General features: G+C 42.5%; 1 protein-coding gene across 2 annotated transcripts in view; it reads left to right on the top strand.

Moving 5' to 3' along the window:
• The window catches only part of LOC137323781 (collagen alpha-1(III) chain-like), a 147941-nt gene that overhangs the window by 55711 nt on the left and 71496 nt on the right, over positions 1-20734 (top strand). For both annotated transcript variants that reach the window (XR_010963444.1, XM_067987704.1), the window contains exons 12-27: positions 21-65; positions 1715-1768; positions 2165-2209; positions 2334-2387; positions 4206-4304; positions 4421-4465; positions 4905-5003; positions 6896-6949; positions 8394-8501; positions 14728-14781; positions 14905-15003; positions 15117-15170; positions 15581-15679; positions 16223-16276; positions 16370-16423; positions 18050-18103. Coding sequence is in view for 1 of the 2 variants with exons in the window: in XM_067987704.1 (XP_067843805.1) it covers positions 21-65; positions 1715-1768; positions 2165-2209; positions 2334-2387; positions 4206-4304; positions 4421-4465; positions 4905-5003; positions 6896-6949; positions 8394-8501; positions 14728-14781; positions 14905-15003; positions 15117-15170; positions 15581-15679; positions 16223-16276; positions 16370-16423; positions 18050-18103 (1071 nt within the window). In the remaining variant the exon portion in view is untranslated. The remainder of the gene's footprint in view (positions 1-20; positions 66-1714; positions 1769-2164; positions 2210-2333; positions 2388-4205; positions 4305-4420; positions 4466-4904; positions 5004-6895; positions 6950-8393; positions 8502-14727; positions 14782-14904; positions 15004-15116; positions 15171-15580; positions 15680-16222; positions 16277-16369; positions 16424-18049; positions 18104-20734) is intronic.

The following is a 20734-nucleotide window of genomic DNA, read 5'->3' on the forward strand; positions in this document are numbered from 1 at the left end:
TTTATCTGATTCCAAAACAGGGTGAAGCTGGCCCTCCTGGGAGCAATGGTTTGCCTGGCGGAATGGTAAACAATTTTACAAAATGTCTAAGTTGTGATGGGCATTGTAGTAGCTTTTCCCTTCTAAAGTCTCACTTCAAAGGCAGGTTTCCTCTGCCATGTCATAGTTGGTTGACCATCTGTATGCATGGGTGGCTCGGAGAGGGCAGGTGCAGTAGGTCTCTCTAAGGTGTAAACATATCTCCCTCTGGTACATCCTCAGGTCCTTTTCTTCCTTCACTACAACTAGAGAATACAATGGTATACTTATAGGATGCCCATGGTTAAAATTGGAGTACTGCCAAATTAAATTGCATTTGACAACCATTTACAAAAGGGAGACACAGTCCTGCTTCAAAAATTACTAAAACAAATAGCTAAACTATGCTGATTCTAACATAAGAACATAAGAAATAGGAGCAGGAGTAGGCCAATCGGCCCTTCGAGCCTGCTCCGCCATTTAATAAGATCATGGCTGATCTGATCCTAACCTCAAATCTAAATTCATGTCCAATTTCCTGCCCGCTCCCCGTAACCCTTAATTCCCTTTACTTCTAGGAAACTGTCTATTTCTGTTTTAAATTTATTCAATGGTGTAGCTTCCACAGCTTCCTGGGGCAGCAAATTCCACAGACCTACCACCCTCTGAGTGAAGAAGTTTCCCCTCATCTCAGTTTTGAAGGAGCAGCCCCTTATTCTAAGATTATGCCCCCTAGTTCTAGTTTCACCCATCCTTGGGAACATCCTCACCGCATCCACCCGATCAAGCCCCTTCACAATCTTATATGTTTCAATAAGATCGCCTCTCATTCTTCTGAACTCTAACAATTAGCTACTTCCATAGACAGAAAGCAAAGAACACTTTCAAGAGCAAGCATCAAAATGCCTTCCACACAGCATCCATTTTACATGATTACTTGATGACAACGGTGCATTTCAGATGCTGATTATGGATAATCGGGTAATTACTTCATTAGGGTATTTTTTGGCACCTTAATGAGGTAATGGCATCACACATGTGATTGCCTTCAACTCCTATGTCAGTGCCTGGATGCATGATAATGCACCGAGCAATTCAAGCAAGTAACAGGCCTAAGGCTTGTTCGCCCAATGATGTAGACCTCGATCATTGCTGATGCTACACATTGAAAAATTGGCTCCGTTTCCCCAAAGTGGTTAAAACCGTTTGTGTTAAATCTAGACTGATTATTCCAAAGCTTTGTATAGCCAATATATTGAAACCACAGGGCTGATTCCCTGATTGGGCATTTCTAGTTGGAATAGTGCTTGAAAGGAGCCCAGGTTGAAACTCGCAGGTGCTTGGATTTTCCATCCATTAATTTAAATGGCAAAACATCGGGGCTACATGCCTGCAATCTCGCAACCAACCACTTTCTGCGAAAGCTGCTTCTCAGTAAGGTGCCCAATCAGAGAATTAGCCCTTATATTTGCCCTGGAAAAGATATAAAAGAACAAAATAGGCACTTTGTCCACGCAGCTACTTTATCGATTTCCTCTTTCCGGTTCATCCGCGAGGATCACCAGCTGACTGTATTTGTATATATGTGCTTTGATTTTTATAGATGCAAATGTCTGTTTTTGAAGCAGCAAGCAATGTTGAATGGATTCTCATTTCATGCAGTAAAATGACTGTTTCTGTTCATCATGTATACTAGGGTCCTCGTGGTTTCCCTGGTGAGAGAGGGCATAATGGATCACCTGGAACACCTGTAAGTGCAATCATTAACACCCACCCATTCCTATTGAATAGAGTATGTCTACCTTATGGAATCAGTATTTTGCTCGAGACAATATCAGTGACAACACTGCATATTATAAAATGAAAGGAATCCTGCTTTCCATTATAGTGATGGCACACTAAATAATAATTATAGCAACGGTAAAGAGTTGGTATTGGTCTGGGGCCTGGAAACTGCTAATAAGAGTTTAATATTGATATTTAACATTTTGAGCAACCTTATAATGTTTCATTTTGATAATGTTTGTGATTTGAATTCTTTGATTTTCTACATGATTATTTCATTTGGTTGTATTTAAATTTGATTTTATCCTTAAGATTTTCCAAAGAAAACAGTCTCTGAACATGAAGCTATGTTTTTTTTTAGGGTGCTCGTGGTCATGATGGTCAGCCTGGCAAAAATGGTGCATCTGTAAGTGAAGTTGTGTTTTCTGCAATGTATTACTTGATGTGTGTTCTTCATTTTCTAAAGTCAAATACTCTTTATTTTACTCATATACATGCATATAAAACATTGTATTGTTTTTTTCAATTAGGGCACTCCTGGCTCCCCTGGTACCTCTGGTTTTCCAGGTCTTGCAGGATCTAAGGTATGTTGACGATGAAGCATTTATCAGGTTTGCTTGATATTGTAAATGTAACACCTTCAAACAGTTGAGAAATACTCAGACGTGGTTACTTGGAATGTGTTCAGATTTTCAGCTGATTTAGATTATTGATGTGCTTAGAATCTGTCCCAGTACAGACTCACCAAACTGAGACTCTTCTCATTCGAGAGGAGAAGATTGAGGAAATATTCCAGTTAATAAGGCTGAGGGATGTGGAGGATCAATTTGGGATATTTGATTTGGTGTGGAATAAGAGAACAAGAGGACATGAATATAAGCGAAAAGAAGGAACTTGCATTTATATAGCGCTTTTCATGAACAATGAAGTACTTTTGAGGTGTAGTGACTGTTGTAATGGCATACAATTTGTGCATAGCAAGTTCTCCTAAACAGTAATGCGATAAATGACCAGGTAATCTATTTTAGTGATGTTGGTTGGGGGATAAATATTGGCTAGGGCACCGGGGAGAACGCCTCTGCTCTTCTTCGAACAGTGCCAAGTAATCTTTTACATCTGCCTGAGGGCAGATGGGGCCTTGGTTTAAGGTCTCATCCAAACGACAGCACCTTCAACAGTGCAGCAGTCTCTCAGTGCTGCACTGAAGTGTCAGTGTAGATTATGTGTTCAAATCTCTGTCTTGAATCCATGAACTTCTGCATCAGAGGTGAGAGGTTACCATTAAGCCAAAGCTTACACCTGAAAAGAGATAGATTTTGGCGGGACAAAAGGTAGCATTACTTCACTGAGAAGATGGTCAGTTATTTGAAGTAGCTTACCAAGAGAGGAATTTAGGTGCAAGTAGTTAACATCTCTTCAAGGTCAAATTGGACAAGTTCTTGAAGAAAAATATAGATTTGGTTACAATTGTTAGGACAGTAGGAATGTAGACTAGATGGACCCATGGGCTCCCAAATTCACGGGGCATACCTCGGTTGGCGCAAGTGCAGTGCAATGCAACCCCCGTCCCCCTGGAGTTGAGGACGCAGACCCATATTGCAGTTACTTAATTGATCGGTGTGGACGCATCAAATGCACCCGTTGATGCAGCACCCAGCAGCTCCAACATGGGGGTTCAAGGCCCTTCCTGGGCCAAAGAAAATCAGGAGGTAAGTTTATTTTTTGCTTCTCAGGAAGACATGTTTGGGCATTTTAAACGTTATTGAACCTATCCGGGAGCTACTGGGACTTCTCATCGGGTCTCAGCAATACTCATGCTAGCTGGCCTGTGTTTCAGTGAGGACTTATAAGGACAGAATGGGTAGAATTTTTTGAGGAAGCCCTGGAATTCTCCAGACATGTCCCCTTGATGTGGGGGGTGGCGGGCAGACGATCCACCTTCTTCCCCCTCCCCACTGGAATTTAAAGGAACACTGGAAATGGGATGGAATCCTGGCGGAACTGGTTTCTGCTCCATATTACTGGTCCTTTCACATCTTACATCGATCCCTGCAGGCTGATGGCATGGCAACTCTGAGCATCATGAATACCTGCATTCAGGCTCACTCCTTCTAGTACAGATGCTTGAGTAAGGAATGGAGGTTCTGCCCCATACTTGGCCCTGGGGGAACTCTTGGACATGGCAGAGTTTCAGCGCCTCTGTATTCTGAGCAGGTGCACTGGTCTCCTGCCAGAGTTACAACGGGAGACCAGCGGAACTCCCAAAGTATTTTGGCTCCAGAACATGTAGAGAAAAAATGCATCACTATCTTTTTGTCTTGCAGTTTTGATTAAGATTAATGTATCCAATAGATCACGCTGTTCTCAAACTATTTTTTTGCCTTTAATAACGTGCCTTGCAGGGTGAATCTGGTGAGCGAGGTCCTCGTGGTTCTAATGGTATTCCAGGACGAAAGGGTGAGCCAGGTCTTCAGGGCTCTGCTGGAACTCCAGGCATACCTGTATGTAACTAATTATTCTCTGAGACTCCTTATATCTGCTTTTCAGTAACTAATTGATAAATGACGGCTGAATCAGAAAATAGCATCTGAGGGTCTGTTGCTGATTTGTATTTTAGGGGAATTCTGGAAAAGATGGATCACCTGGTACTCGAGGTTTACCGGTCAGTTATAACAAAATCTCCTGTATCACTTTATACATTTATAGTGAGAATATAGTACATATACAGTAAAGTAAGGCCATAATTAAAGATGAGTACAGGATCAAATAAATGTTGCCGTCTCTCATTGATTTGTTCTACATCTATCACACAAATATTATTAATTGAATACCAGGCCATTTAACAGTTTGATATGAACTATTTGTTCCTTGACGGCATAAATAAGTATGACACTATTGAAAAAAAAAATTGAAAACATTTCCAAAGGTCTGACTAAAGCCTCCAATGACCCGTCTACTTTAATTTAGTTTAATTTAACTGTTCTGTTTTCAAATCTTGTGACAACTTTTAGTCAACGTCCAGTGTGCAGGATTTAAAAATGTAATCAGCAATACGGCCTTGACGAGAAACTTCATTCACTCCTGGTTTCTTTACATTTTAGGGTTCTTCTGGTATGCCAGGCAATCCTGGTGGACCAGGTTTAATTGGTGCTCCAGGTCCACCAGGCACTAATGGGGTTCCAGGCGCTAGAGGTCTGCCAGTAAGTGTTTGCAAAGGTTCTACTACTTTATTGCACTAGTGACAATCCATGCACTTCTTACAGATAGTGCTGTGTTCAGCTTTGTCATTTGGACAGGCCAATTCAAATCGCATTGGTACACCATCATATTCAGCTGAAGCATTGACAAACAAGATTTCAAGACATTTTGGTATAATTAAGGTACAGTAGTATCGACTGACACATAAAATTCATGTGACTTGGTGCAAATATTAGATAATGGTGAGAATTACATTCATCTAATTTATTTGAGTTGTGCAATTGTTAAAAATCTATTGGTAATACCTTCTGCAGGAAAGTAGTAAGGAAGGTGAACTGGCAGGTTATATTTAAGTACTTCACACAGAATCCACTAAACAGACTGTCCAGGAAGACAATGGAGGCAGATAATGGCAACACGTTCAGGAGGGGCTTAGACAGTGAAAGAGGCAGTGGAGAGGTAAATGAAATGGAGTACAGTATGGTATTTTTCAAACGTTGTAACTGGCCAGATGAACCATAATGGTCTTTTCAGGTCCTGTATATTCTTACATTTCTTTATAAAAATTCTACAGTGTTTTTTAAAAATGTAATCTCTGATTCTTGCTTTACAATATCTTTGTGACCCAGCCTGATGGACTAGTGCAACATAGATTCATCTACGATTCCCCACAAGGCAAGTTCCTGTTCTTAGCCATGCTACCAGATTAGAAGCCAGATGTTTTGCTAAAGGGCAGGAAGGGAGATGGAAGGGCAAGTCACACTTGACCGCTTTCAGCCATCTTCCAGCAGCTGGTTACACAGCAGCAAAACCCAGAGCTGGTCACCCAGCCGCAGTTCTCTGAGACAACAAATAATATTTGGTACAGAATATAGGGAAGAAAAATATAATTGAAATGGAAAAAAGTAAAATCTCCCATATGCTTTCATACAAACCATAAGTTTTTAAAATGAGCAGCAAATGGCTACACATTGATTTGTTGTTAATTAACATTCATAGTCACTCTCTAGATCAGTGCAGTATTTATGTATAGAGGATACATGGTTGGCAGTTGTGGTGCAGTTATACCGGAAGAGGCCCTGAATAACCAACCAACGAACAACAGATTCTCAGGAATTCTTATGTTGGTTAGGTTCATGAGCGTACTTCAGCTGTTCTGCTTACAGCCATAATTGTTTTGGTTAAAAAAGATGATTTAGTGGATTGACAGACTTATCCATAGTTAGTGATTTTTACACCATGGCATAATCTTTTTGACAGAACTGCATTAACTTTGAGCGCTGCTGTAATAATTGCTGTTCTAATGGTGAGTTCAAGGTTCAGATCCTTCTGGACCTTTAACAGCTGGAATAACATTGAAGGGGTGAGCATTTGAATGTTCTCAGAGGAAATTCCAGGTTTAAGAAGACCTACTCTTGTGTGGATCTGTGTAGTTTATTATAATCTGCCTGCATTAAACTTACTGAATGACCTGACCCAACATTGCTGATGTAGATTGTGATTGTCTTCTTATTTTGCTTGGAATATACATCGAGAAATACTAATTGGAAGAATTTAGAAAAATCTGAAGCTCAATCTCTGTGCAGTTGTATCTATTTTGCACCATTTTTTAAACCACTAAGGTTTAGATTTCTAGTTCAGTTCAAGGTGTTTTATTAAGAAATTATTTTGTACGGTCCTCATCTTTTACTCTCATTGCAAAGTTGACCTTTACACTTTTCTCAGGCATCACTCTTGTAGAGGTTAGCTTTAAACATGTTCTTCTCTTACAAAATACCAAACAAATTCATTATTCATATATAATTCTTTTACCTAGTTATCCTCCAAGCTAAAAAAAATGTGATTGCTGGCATCGTCAATATTTTTTCTAACAAGAAGAACTTCACTTTCTTAGGGTGAATCTGGAAAATCAGGACCAAACGGTGAACCTGGTGTTAAGGGTGAATCTGTAAGTCTTATCGCTTTGTACCTTTTAGTTTGAAGTAGGAAAATAAATTAAATGTCCAAAATCTTGAATTATGTTATTTTTACTAAGATATTTAAATAATGGTTTAGGTTAACTTTACTGTTTGTGCAAATCTTAATAGAATAATGCAGTTAGTTGGCAAATCTAACCCAGCTCTACCTCACCACAACCTCTCTCGACTCCTCCACTGTCTCTCATTTGTCACACTGCTTGTCGGACATCCAGTATTGGATGAACAAAAATTTCCTCCAACTAAATATTGGGAAGACCGAAGCCATTGTCTTCGGTCCCTGCCACAAACTCTGTTTCTGAGCTACAGACTCCATTCCTCTCCCTGGCCACTATCTGAGGCTGAACCAGACCGTTTGCAACCGTGACGCCCTATTTGACCCTGAGATGAGCTTCCGACTACATATCCGCTCCATCACCAGGACCCCTACTTCCACCTCTGTAAAATCGCCTGTCTCTGCTCCTGCCTCAGCTCATCTGCTGCTGAAACCCTCATCTATGCCTTTGTTACTTCTAGATACAACTATTCAAGTGCTCTCCTGGCTGGGCTCCCATCTTCCCCCCTCCATAAACTCGAGCTCATCCAGAACTCTGCTGCCTGTATACTAACTCGCACCAAGTTCTGTTTACCCATCACCTCTGTGCTCGCTGACCTACATTGGCTTCCGGTCCGGGAATGCCTCGATTTTAAAATTCTCATCCTTGTTTTCAAATCCCTCCATGGCTTCATCCCTCCCTATCTCTGTAACCTCCTCCAGCCCTACAACCCTCCAAGATCTCTGCATTCCTCCAATTCTTGCCTCTTGAGCATCCCCAATTTTAATCGCTCCACCATTGGCGGCCGTGCCTTCAGCTGCTTAGGCCCTAAGCTCTGGAATTCCCTCCGTAAACCTCTCCACCTCTCTACCTCTCTCTCCACCTTTAAGACGCCCCTTATAACCTACCTTGTCAGCTGTTCTAATATCTCCTTATGTGGCTCAGCGTCAAATTTTGTTTGATAACGCTTCTGTGAAGTGCCTTGAGACGTTTTACTATGTTAAAGTTGCTATATAAATGCAAATTATTGTTGTAGAAATTGTAATTATGAAATACTTGCCTTTTTATTAGTCTAACATCTTCCAAACCAGAAAAATGTTCTTATAAAAAAACCGATATGCTGTCTTCAAATCTAACAACCTGTTTTTCCTTTTGTTTGGGGGGTGGTGGAAGTCAAGGGTCATATATCCTCATGCATATTAACACAACTATCAGTTGCGGTTACATTGCAAAGGAAGAAGATCCAATACCTATTCTTACATATGCTGAAAGACTTTAGAGTAAAATGAATTCATTTTCTATGAATCTATATAAAAAAAGATATACTAAATTGCCAAGATCTAATTCACACTTCAAACATATATCTTTATCTTCTTGCTAGGGTACACCTGGAGGTTTAGGTCTCCCAGGCCCTGCTGGAGAGGAAGGCAAAAGAGGTGCACCTGGTGAAGCAGGACCAGCTGGTTCAAATGGTCCACCTGGCGAGAGAGTAAGACAGAACCTTTATCATATAGTGAAAAAATAAACAATAACAATTCATGGAAAATTTATAACAGTTGATAAATAAGTATAGATCATTAAGTAGCATAAATAAAATTGGAGCTTCCTATGTGAATACCTACACTCAAAAAAAAATAGGCAGCATTGCAGAATAGAATAGCTGCTGTACATTAGTAAATATGTTGGTATTGCCGGTCCTCATTTCTTATAAAGGGTAAGTCTATGAGCCTGCTCTCCCAGTGGGGAAACAGTCTTGAGGATGGAGTGGGACGGAGGCAGGGATATAAGACTGGTTCACTGGTAGTGTTAGATAAAGGAATATGTCCAATAACATTTATAGTTTTTGCAAAAATCCAGGACAATCCATGGGAAACATTTCTGAGAATTGATTTAATCTTTTAAATCTCAATATAGATTAAGAAAAATCACCAAGGGCGTCATTTTAGCACCCGCTATCGGGTGCGTTTCCCGCGGGGGGGCTCCAAAAATCGGAGAATCCCGGCGCGGTACCGGAGCCCGCCCCGAACCCGCGCACTTCCGGGTTCCCCGATGACACGCCGGCGTGCGCGCACAGCCCCCACTGGTGGGAATCCCGCAGGCAATTAAAGCCAGCGGGGTTCCACTTGAAAGTATTTATTTAGGTATTTCAGGTCATTAACTGACCTGATTAAGGGATTATGTGGGATTTTAGAGCAAACTGGGACCGTTTCCCACACTGGGGGAAACACTTCCAGGTCAAATGGACGTGTTGCAGCTGTCAGCCTGTGGCAGCTGCAAAGGTCCATTTGACAGGTCGGGGGGTGGGGGGAGACCCTCACCCATTGCAGGAGGCCACTCTGTCACTTGGGACAAAGTTTGGCCTCCACCACCCTCCTCCTGACAGTCAAAATAAAACAACCTGCACACTTACCCCGGGGTCCGGAGACATGTACCTACCTTGCGGACCCCCTCAGATGTACATCTTCCGGATGGGGGCCGCCGTAGCTGCAGTCATGACCTCCTCGGGGGGCGAACAGCATCACCAGCCTCGCCATCCACGCCGTCCACCTCTGACACGTGGAGCTCCACAACACAGTGCTGTGACATATCCACCTGTACAGCAGGAGGGAGGGCTACCACAGAGAGAGATGCGTCACAGAAGGCACTACCCTCGCCACAGGGTCCACAGACCGAGGCTCAGCTTCCTGGACCTCTCCGAGCAGCAGTGCACACGGAGGCTCAGAGTCACTCGACATGTCGTCGTGGACATCTGCAGCCTCCTTCATGCCGAGCTGCTCCCGACTGGCCCGAGCACCATCTTATTACCTGTCACTGTCAAAGTTACCACTGCCCTCAACAACTCCTCCGCATCCTTCCAGGGTGCAACCGGGGACATCGCCGATGTGTCTCAGTCGTCTGCGCAAAAGAGCCCTGCAAATACACCTACACCCACTCTGCAGTGACACAATGGGTGACATCAGTTGTGGGTCTTCATTGTGATCCTCAGGAGAGGGCATTATTGCACAAACCAGACAAGATTCGCGAAGACATGGCAGTAGTGGTGCCAATATAATATGTAATGTGAGTTGGTCAGAAATTCAATATAAGTAACACCCATGACAAACCCTCAAACACCCTTGTGCATCCCCTTCATGCTCACGATACGTTTGCCTTACGCTTCCTACTGCACATATGTGATGCATGCCCTGTGGCTGCAGCACAGGTAGTGGCAGGTTGAGTGAGGCTGACTGTGAAAGAGATGCACGAGAGGGTGAGTATGAGATAGAGCCATGAGATTGTATGAGGATTGGGTTGAGTGGTAGTGGCGGGATGAGTACTGGCGAGGTGAATAGGTGCAGGTAAGATGAGGATGAGGTTTGAGTGGGTATGAGGGGTGACGTGACAGAGTAGTGTTGGCAGTGCTGAAGGAGATGTGGGGTGGGGGCAGTGATGTGGCAGACGGAGTGTAGGGGAAAGACTACGTGTACTCACTTTGGCTGACCTACTGAGGTCATTGCAGCGCCTCCTGCACTGTATGCAGGTGGGCGATATGTTGGTGGTGCAGGTGACCTCCTCTGCCACCTCGAGCCAGGCCTTCCTGGTGGCAGAGGCAGGCCGCTTCCTCCCGCCCGCCGGGAGGAAGATCTCTGTCCTCCCCCTCCTCCTCACCCCATGTATTGATACCTGGAGTGAGGCATCATTAAACTGGGAGCAGCCTTCCCCCTGGGCTGCTCCATGCTGTAATTTTTGCTATTTCTTGCAGCATCTGTCAGTGGAGGACTGCCCCTTTAAATAGAGCGCCTCCAGCTGACAGATCTTACTGCGCATGCGCAGCCCGCCCGACGCGCAGATCAGCGGTGGGGAACCCGGAGGAGAAGGTAAGTGGATCCAATTAGTGGATTGGATCCTACAAGCGTGCGGGAAGCTGACTAATTTCACCGGGCGCGTTACCCACGCGCCCAATAGCCCCCCCGCCGAGAACTCGCAGCCCTGCTAACATCGGGCTCCAAGTTTTTACAATCAGCAATATGTTAACATCAGCATTAATCCACTTAAATGAGTTAACGCTGATGTTAAAATAATTGTGATTGGAAAATATAAGCTAATGTATTCATGGTGTTGGCCTGTTTTTAGGTTTATGCTATGTTCTTCATTGTGTGATCAACAGAATTCTACACTAAAGTAGCATTCTATTAGTGAAGAGCGCATATTTAAATATTAATACAGCAAAAATGAAATTTGAGGTGCTGTTTCAGTGAAAATGTTTTCTAATGATTTTTCATTTGATTAAAAATGAATGACACCACAACATAGACATAGCACTGTGTCTCTGTACATAACATCTTTGATATTCTGTTCTTTTCCCTTTCACTCTTTAACTATTGTAAACAATTTTACAACACCAAGTTATAGTCCAGCAATTTTATTTTAAATTCACAAGCTTTCGGAGGCTACCTCCTTCCTCAGGTGAACGATGTGGAAGGACATCGTTCACCTGAGGAAGGAGGTAGCCTCCGAAAGCTTGTGAATTTAAAATAAAATTGCTGGACTATAACTTGGTGTTGTAAAATTGTTTACAATTGTCAACCCCAGTCCATCACCGGCATCTCCACATCATGACTACCATCGACACCACAAACTGCCAGCTCACAGTGGAAAGGATATCCAAGAAGATTGCGCATTTAGACACTCTTTAACTAAGAAGAGGATTTGCAAACACTTTTCTGTGGAGTCAATGTACTTTTAAACTTCACATGACCCAGAGCGTACTGATGCTGTTTTCAGTGCTAGGAACATAGGAATAGGAATAGGCCAGTCAGTCCTTCGAGCCTGTTCTGTCATTCTGTTAGATAATGGCTGATCTGTACCCCAACTCCATTTACCCGCCTTTGCTCCATATCCCTTGATACCCTTACCTAATAAAAATCTATCGATCTCAGTTTTGAACATTTCAATTGACCCAGTATCCACAGTCTTTTGGGGGAGAGAGTTCCAAATTTCCACTACCCTTTGAGTGTAAAAGTGCTCCCTGATTTCATTCTTAAATGGCCTAGCTCTAATTTTATTATGCCCTCTTGTTCTGGATTCCTCCACCAGAGGAAATAGTTTCTCTGTATTTACACTATCAAATCCCTTTATCATTTTAAAGATCTCAATTAGATTGCTCCTCAACCTTCTAAACTCAAGGGGATAAAAGACAAGTTTATGCAACCTGTCCTCATAATTTAACTCTGTAAGCCCCGGTATCATTCTGGTGAATCTGCTGTATACCCACTTCAAGGGATTTTCTGAGATTTAGGCCTAAATTTTAATTTTAACTTGGAAAAACGGGCAGGTTGGGGGTGGGGTGGGGGGGGGCAGTTAAAATTTTAAAAATCTAAAACCCGCCCCCAACCCGCCTCCAACCCGCCCATTTCTGGTTTTAACGGAGGCGCGATGAAGGGTGGGGACCAGCCCGCTCTTAGGAGGTGGGTGGGTCACTAAAAGCTTTCAAGGAAGCTGTGGGCCTCTAATTTTACAGATTTTTTGTTTCTAACCTCTGGGGGCCGGGATTCCTGGGCCTTCTACTTCATGCCACGTGAGAGGAGGCGAGAATGCCTGAAACTGCAGGCCTTTATAGCACAACTTGTGGGCCCAGGGCAGCAGGCTATTTGTAGGCCCAACAAGCCTACCTGCAGCGATCCCTCCTTGCACGATCTTCAACGATTCCTGACCCCCCGATGACCCCCGCACCCCCCCCCACCTCCGGCCCATCCATCTCATGACCGACCCCCTCCCCTCATCTAAGGCTTACCTTCTCACATTCACTTCCTTCCTTTTCTCCCGTCCGACTGACAGGCTGATCTGTCAATCAGGCTGGCCTGTCGGCGGGAAACCGACAAAAAAAAATAAAAGATATCCTTACGTCAAAATCGTAAGGACATCCGGGAAACCTGTACTTTTGGGTTTCCCGTCAGAAATTCCACCACCCTCCCCACCCCTCCCCACCACCCCCGGCTGTCTTCCTAGCTCTGAGTAAAAAATGTAGGCCTTAGTGCCCAAAACTGTACACAATACTCCAGATGGGGTCTGACAAAGGCTCTGTACAACTGAAGCATCACTTCCTCACTTTTGAATTCGAATCCTCTTGAGATAAAGACCAACATCCCATTAGCCTTTTTGGTTACTCTTTTTTAACCTGTGCTCTAGCTTTTAGTGATTTGTATATATGGCCCTAAATCCCTTTGCTCCTCCACAGCCCCTAATCTCTCACCGTTAAGAACATATTCTAATTTGTCGTTCTCAGATCCAAAGTGGATGGCCTCACACTTCCCCACATTGAATTTCATCTGCCATAGTTTTTCCCACTCACTTAATCTGTCCATGTCCCTTTGTAATTTTATGCACATATCTTTACAATTTACTGTGCCTCCCAACATTGTGTCATCTGCAAACTTGAATATATAGCTCTCTATTATTTCATTCAGTTATTAATATATATGGTGAAAAGCTGAGACCCCAGTGCAGATCCCTGGAGATCACCAATTTCACATTCCGCTAATCAGAGAATGTTTCCTTTGTCCCTGTCTTCTGTCTCTCAACCAATTCCATGTTACAAGGTTACCTCCAATTGCATGTGCTTTCATTTTTGTTAATAATCTCTTGTGCAGAAGCTTATCAAATGCCTTCTGTAACTTCCATAGGCACTTCCCTATCCACCATGTTAGTGTCCACATTAAAAAATTTAACGCAATTAGTCAGACATGACCTACCCATCATCAATCCATGCTGATTCCCTTTGATCAGCCAATACATTCTGTAAGTGCTCAGTCATTCTGTCCCTGCTGATACATTCCAGTAACTTCTCCATAATTAGTGATAAACTGACAGGTCATAATTATCTGATTTCTCTCTCCCTCCTTTCTTAAATAATGGAGTGACATTTGTAATTTCCCAATCCAAAGACACAATTCCTGAATCTAGAGAACTTTGAAAAATTATAACTAATGCATTTGCAATTTCCTCACCTAGATCGTTTAATACCCTGAATTGGAAACCATCAGGTCCTGGAGATTTGTCTACCTTAAGTTCTATTATTTTTTCTATTACCACATTTTTGATTATATTAAATCCACTAAGTTCCTCCTCTTGGCTTCTTGTTATGTTGCCTTGTACCGTTGGTATTTTGTCCTCTTCCTCCACTGTGAAAATGGATACGAAATATTCATTTAACAAGTCTGCCATGTCCTTATTATCCATTACAGTCTCACCTGTAACCATCTTCAATGGGGTCACACTCCCCTTTACCACTCTCTTTTTCCTAATATATCTATAAAACATTTTGCTGTTAGTTTTGATTTCTCTTGCAAGTTTTTTTTCATTTTCAATTTTTTTGCACCTCTTATTACTTTCTTTGTATCCCTTTGTTGCTTTTTATAGCTCTTCCAGTCTGCCGGGTTTCCACTTTTCCTTTCAGCTTGATTCTATCTCTTACCTTACTTGTTGTCCATGGTTGCTTAACTACACAAGTGGAGCCTTTGACTTTCAGGGGTATGTATTGGTTTGGTATCATACCAAATACTTTGTATTGTCCCAAATCGTAATGTTAGTACAAGTAATTATTCATAGCTAATAATCTGCTTTGTGGATCCTTCTAGTTCAGCAACATCAATGTGTAGACTTAAGTTACTTTAAAAGTCAACGGTTTTGCATAATTCAATAATACTGGTAATCTGATATTCTGTTCCTGTTTCTAGGGTAACCCTGGAATGCGAGGAGCCCCAGGTGGAAGTGGTCTACCTGGTGAAAAGGTCAGAAGATCACTTCCTTTCTTGAATAAATTCAGCTTTACTAAATTTTGATACTTTTCCCCTCATTTTTGACTGGCTGATGGTTTCCAAATACCTAATTATATATTAACTTCATGATAATAGGGTCCTTCAGGAGAACCTGGCCCATCTGGTCACCCTGGACCTAGAGGTGCCAACGGTGAATCAGGTCGTCCTGGAGATCCTGGTATCCTTGGTCAAAGAGTAAGAAAAATATAATTTCTTTAAAGTGATAATAGGAAAAAATGGTTGGAAAATTAATTTTAGTAACAATGTATTTTAGCCTTTTAATTTCCAATTACGTTTCTTTGTTTTAGGGACTTAAAGGAAGCCCTGGAAACCCTGGTCCTGGTGGTAAACCTGGATCACAGGTAACGTGTAGCCTCTGTACGTTGCAACAGGAAGATTTAAGTGCTGCAAACATGTCTCAAATTCCGAGGTGGAAAATGGGAGGGGTTCTGGTGGTAAATGTAAAAGCTGATACATTTTAAATCCAAGTTATCTGGCAATTGTCAAGATTCCAAACATACATTTCAGGTTGTTTTCAGGTTTTGTAATGTTTAACAGTTATTATGATGTGTAAATGGTACTCATCTCTATTGGATTGTCATGCACAGTAATAATTATTAGTATTTATTTGGAAATTGCCACCTTGATCTCTGTTTTGTCTGTTTGTATAGAGAGATTTCCCCCCCCCCAGTTACATAGGTTTATGTGTGTGTGTGTGTGTGTGTGGGGATGAGGTTCATTCTTTATCAGATCATCTCATTTTTATCACCAGGGTCTTTCTGGAGATCGGGGTCCTTCAGGTCCACCTGGTTCACCCGGACAAAGAGGTTCACCAGGTGTTATGGGTTTCCCTGGTCCAAGGGGCAATGATGTGAGTGCAATTTACCCTTAATACATGTACATTGCTATTATTCTTGCTGGGTTCCATGCTTTGTTACATTTATGACATCTTCATGTGAAAGTAACAACATAACTTTGGAATCAGGCCAGCAATCTGACTGAAGCCAATTGACGTGTGAACATTTCTAGTTGGTGGAACTCTATTCCAGTACAAAGACAAATTTTAAAAAGTCTTCAAGCAGTCTATTGGGCCTTATGGAGCCTTTTCAAATTTAATATGGAATCTTTTAATGTTGGTACAAAGTGGAGATTGCCACTTGGGGAAAGAGCAGGGGAGTGGGACCAATTGAATAGCTTTTTCAAAAAGCGGGCACAGGCACGATGGGCCGAATGGCCACCTCCTGTGTTGTAAGATTCTATGATTGTCTCTCCTAATATTAAAAATTAGCCATCCGAGAAGCAGAGCAAAAACACGTGAACGGGGCTCTCAACATAAAATATTCAGGAAATTGTTGCAAATTATTATCAATGATTCAAGCAATACTTAAATGCAATTTTTTTTTCCGTCCACAAGGGACAATCTGGTAAGAATGGCGAGAGGGGTCCTCTGGGTGGTCCTGGTCGACAGGTCTGTAAATATTTTATTCATAATCCTAATGAAAGAGACAATTTACCAAATACTAAACATGCAATTGTTTAGTAATATTTCAAATTTTGACAGGGTTTACCTGGAAAAGCTGGGGAGAGTGGCCATCAAGGTGAGCCGGGCAAAGCTGTAAGTATGATTTTTATTTCAAACTGTTTGAAAAGTGTTTTAAAACAATTATGGCTTCTCTATATCTGAAGTATATTTTAAGAAGCAGTTTTTTTGAAGCTGTTCCTTAAACTTTTATTTCCATAAACAATGGTTATTGGTGCTTACATTTTGAACCTGCTGGAAAGCTTTTTTTCTCGGCAATATTGGCAACACTGGCAAAGCTACATTTATTGCCCATCTCTAGTTGCCCTGATAGGGTGATGGTGTAGTGATTATTTTTAACCACTGATTAGATTGCTAGGCCACCTCAGAGTGCATTAAGAGTCAACCATATAGTACGGGAGTGGAGTCACGTGTAGGCAAGACCTCGTAAGGGCCGTGATGAACCAGTTAGGTTTTTACAACAATCCAGCAGCCTTCATGGTCAGTTTTTATCTGGTGCCAGCCCAAAAATTACTTGATTTAGTGAATTAGATTTTACAAATTGCCATAGTGGGATTTGAGCTGCCAACTCCTGGATTATTAGTCCAGTACCATAATCTCTACACTACCATACCAGTAGCTGTGTTTTTGAATGCTTGCCCAGAAATTGGATCGCGCTCAAACTGTGGCATGATCTGGTTGCAGGGCACTCTGCACGCATCTAAAGAGGCCGGCAGCAGGACCACGCCAATTTGGTCTGCCGGCCTCATTTGTTTATTACCGGCGAGCTGCGCTTGCAAGATCTTGCAGTTGCGACCCCAGAGGCAGCTCGCCGGCCGTGGGAGGGGCAGCAGCATCAGCTGGCTGAAGACCTACGATGAGGCCAGAAGTGGCGGGGTGGGCGGGGCGAGAGATGGCTGGAAGCTGCCTGCAGTTTTAATGTGGTGCTCAGACGAGCAGCTGTGCTCCTCCTGGCTCCACATTCAGGGAAGTGGAGGCCTCCAGTGGTCCCTTTAAGAACCTCTGGTTAGGCTGCATGTATTCCAGGTAATCCTGAACGCAGCATGGCTTGACGCCTGCATTCAAGGTAACCCAATTTCTGGTTTGGTCCTTAAACAGGCGGTTAGGCCCATTAGTAACATATTCAAGGGGCCCAACGCATGTTTTAGTCGGCCGCTAGGGACGCCTCTACAGTACCCAAACCTATATGTATCAGACGTGTTTCGAACGTTATTCGAACGTTGGTCCCTGTAATGGACCTCACTACACCTGTTTTCTGCACAGTCCAATTTCATCCCCATTATGTTTTACGTGGACCCAAGAAATTATTGAAAAGAATACATTCACTTGGAATCTCCTCGGGGGTTCTCGCGATTGGCCACTGTTTACGCTCTATCCTGGATTTCCGCCAGTCTCCACGGCAGTCATAGCAGCTGATCAGATAAACCCCAAAGAAAATCCTGCAACTGTGTTTTCTTTCATTTTATACTCTTAACCTTATGGAGAATTCCACTTTAGTTCTACGATTAGCTTATATAGAACAGCGATTCTCAATTATGAAATGCATATTATTAGTGACTGACCAGGAGCTGAATCATAAATAAAAACTTGTGTCTCTAAATGAATAGTGGTTCCTGTAAGCTTATCAGTTTGATTTAAACTAATGTATTTACATGGTTCTTTTCCTTAATGTATGGTGTTATGTGATGTGTCTTTTCTCAGGGTCCATCTGGTGAAAGAGGAGAGCCAGGTCCTCAAGGATTTCCTGGTCTTCAGGTATAACTAGTTTGGTGCATTAATAGTTGATTCAGTTATTTTGTGGGTATAACAAATGTTATTTTAACCTTCAATGTGTTCACAAGCTTTTTTAAGATATAACATGCAATAACTGGAGTGTGCGATCTAGATTTAAGGTGTACTACTCAATACTCCTATGGTGTTACACACGGGGACTCCAGATTAAGTGCACTGAACAGCTGAAGCGGAGTTAGAGGATGGGAGATTATTGGATCTGGACTAGGGAAGGAAGCCAGTGGGGCAAAGTAGAGTAAGGTTGGGGAGGGGAAGGTAGAGAGGGGTGTGAGGTCAGTTGAGAAAGGCAGAAAGGGGAAAGTAGAGTGCAGTTATAGTTTGGGGGTGAGGGGGAATGAAGAGCAGGGGAAAGAAGATAGAGCAGGGTTAGAGCAGGGTTATAGGGCAGGTGGGAAGGGGAAGGAACAGTAGGATTAGAAGCTCCAGGAGAGGAGGGGAACATATGGGATTGGGAGGGTGAGATCGGTAACAGGGAGACAGTGGGAGGAGGAGTAAAGAGGGGAGAACAAAGGAAGGGGAAGCAGAGGGGAAGGGGTGGGGAAGAGGAGATCAAGAGGGAAGGGAAGGAAGTGGGAGAGGAGAGGACAGCAGCTGAGAATAGCTGAGACAGAGAGTAGGGATAATAGGTACTCAAATTGGCAGGATGTGACTAGTGGTGTCCCACAGGGATCTGTGTTGGGGCCTCAACTATTCACTGTATTAACGACTTAGATGATGGGATGGAGATCCACATATCCAAGTTTGCCAATGACACAAAGATAGACAGCATTGTAAGCAGTGTAGATAGAAGCATAAAATTACAGTGAGATATTAATAGATTAAGTGAATGGGCAAAACTGTTGCAAATGGATTTTAAAGTAGGCAAGTGTGAGGTCATCCACTTTAGACCAAAAAGGATAGATCAGAGCACTTTCTAAATGGTGAAAAGCTCAAAACAGTGGAGTTCCAAAGAGACTTAGGGATCCATGTACATAGACCATTAAAATGTCATGGACAGGTACAGAAAATAATCAAAAAGGCTAATGGAATGCTGGCCTTTACATCTAGAGGGTAGACATTCTGCTCCAGTTATACAAATGCCTGGTTAGACCACACCTGGAGTACTGTATTCAGTTCTGGACACCACACCTTAGGGAGGATATATTGGCCTTGGAGAGAGTGCAGCGTAGATTTACTAGAATGATAACTAGACTCCAAGGGTTAAATTACGAGGAGAGATTACACAAACTAGGGTTGTATTCCCTGGAATTTAAAAGATTAAGGGGTGATTTGATCAAAGTTTTCAATATATTCAGGGGAATTGATAGGGTAGATAGGGAGAAATTATTTCCATTGGTTGGGGACTCTAGGAATAGGGGATTTGGCCTAAAAATTAGAGCAAAGTTTCTCAGGAGTGAAGTTAGGAAACTCTTTTACATGCAAAGAGTTGTCCTACACGTGAGGGTTGTCCTATGAGGAGGGATTGAGTAGAATGGGCCTATACTCTCTGGAGTTTAGAAGAATGAGAGGTGATCTCATTGAAAAATTTAAGATTCTGAGAGGGCTTGACAGGGTAAATACGGAGAGGCTGTTTCGTCTGGCTGGAAAATCTAAAACTTGGGGACATGATCTCAGGATAAGGGGTCGGCCATTTAGGACTGAGATGAGGAGAAATTTCTTCACTCAGAGGGTTGTGAATCTTTGGAATTCTCCACCCCAGAGGGCTCTAGATGCTCAGTCATTGAGATCAATAGATTTTTGGACTCTAGGTGAATCAAGGTATATGGGGATCAGGGGGGAAAGTGGAGTTGAGATCGAGGATCAGCCATGATCTTATTGAATGCGGAGCAGGCCCTAGGAGCTGTATGGTCTACTCCTGCTCCTATTTCTTACGTTCTTATGTCCTTAAAGGGTGGTAGAAGCTTGGAACTCCCTGTAAACGGTGGTTGATGCTAGCTCAATTGTTAATTTTAAATCTGAGATTGAGAGATTTTTGTTAACCAAAGGTATTAAGGGACATGGGGATAAGGCGGGTATATGGTGTTAGGTCACAGATCAGCCATGATCTCATTGAATGGCGGAACAGGCTCAAAGGGCTAAATGGCCTACTCCTGTTCCTATCTTCCTATGTTCCAATGAGAATAGCCCTCCAATTTAAAAATAAATAAAGAAGAATTTTTTGTCTCCAACCTAAAATAAATACTAAATATGCGTCACAATTTAAAAAATAAATTAATAACGTCAGGCCCCGGATGTAAAAATAAATAATTTTTATTGGGCTTCCAATGTAAACATATTTGATTTTGGTTACAGAGTGTGAACAGGCTCCAGAAGCGTCTGAGCATACCAATACTGAGGAGGCTGCAAGAGTGGCAGCCGTGGGGCAGGAAGGGTAGAACATTGTTAGAAGCTGGTAAGCACCAAGGGATGGGGAATAGGTTTACAGTACTGTGAACCGAGAGGGGCTTGGTAACCAATGAGTACCAGACAACACCTTTTTTTAAAAAAAAATTAAGACTTAAAAAATTTGAGCACTTTAAAAAAAGATCAAAAATGATGTCAGGGAAGGAAGACAATGAAGCAAATGTTACACCCTTGTTCAAAAAAGGATGTAAG

This window comes from Heptranchias perlo, chromosome 7 (assembly GCF_035084215.1).
Source record: "Heptranchias perlo isolate sHepPer1 chromosome 7, sHepPer1.hap1, whole genome shotgun sequence".
Taxonomy (NCBI): Eukaryota; Metazoa; Chordata; class Chondrichthyes; order Hexanchiformes; family Hexanchidae; genus Heptranchias; species Heptranchias perlo.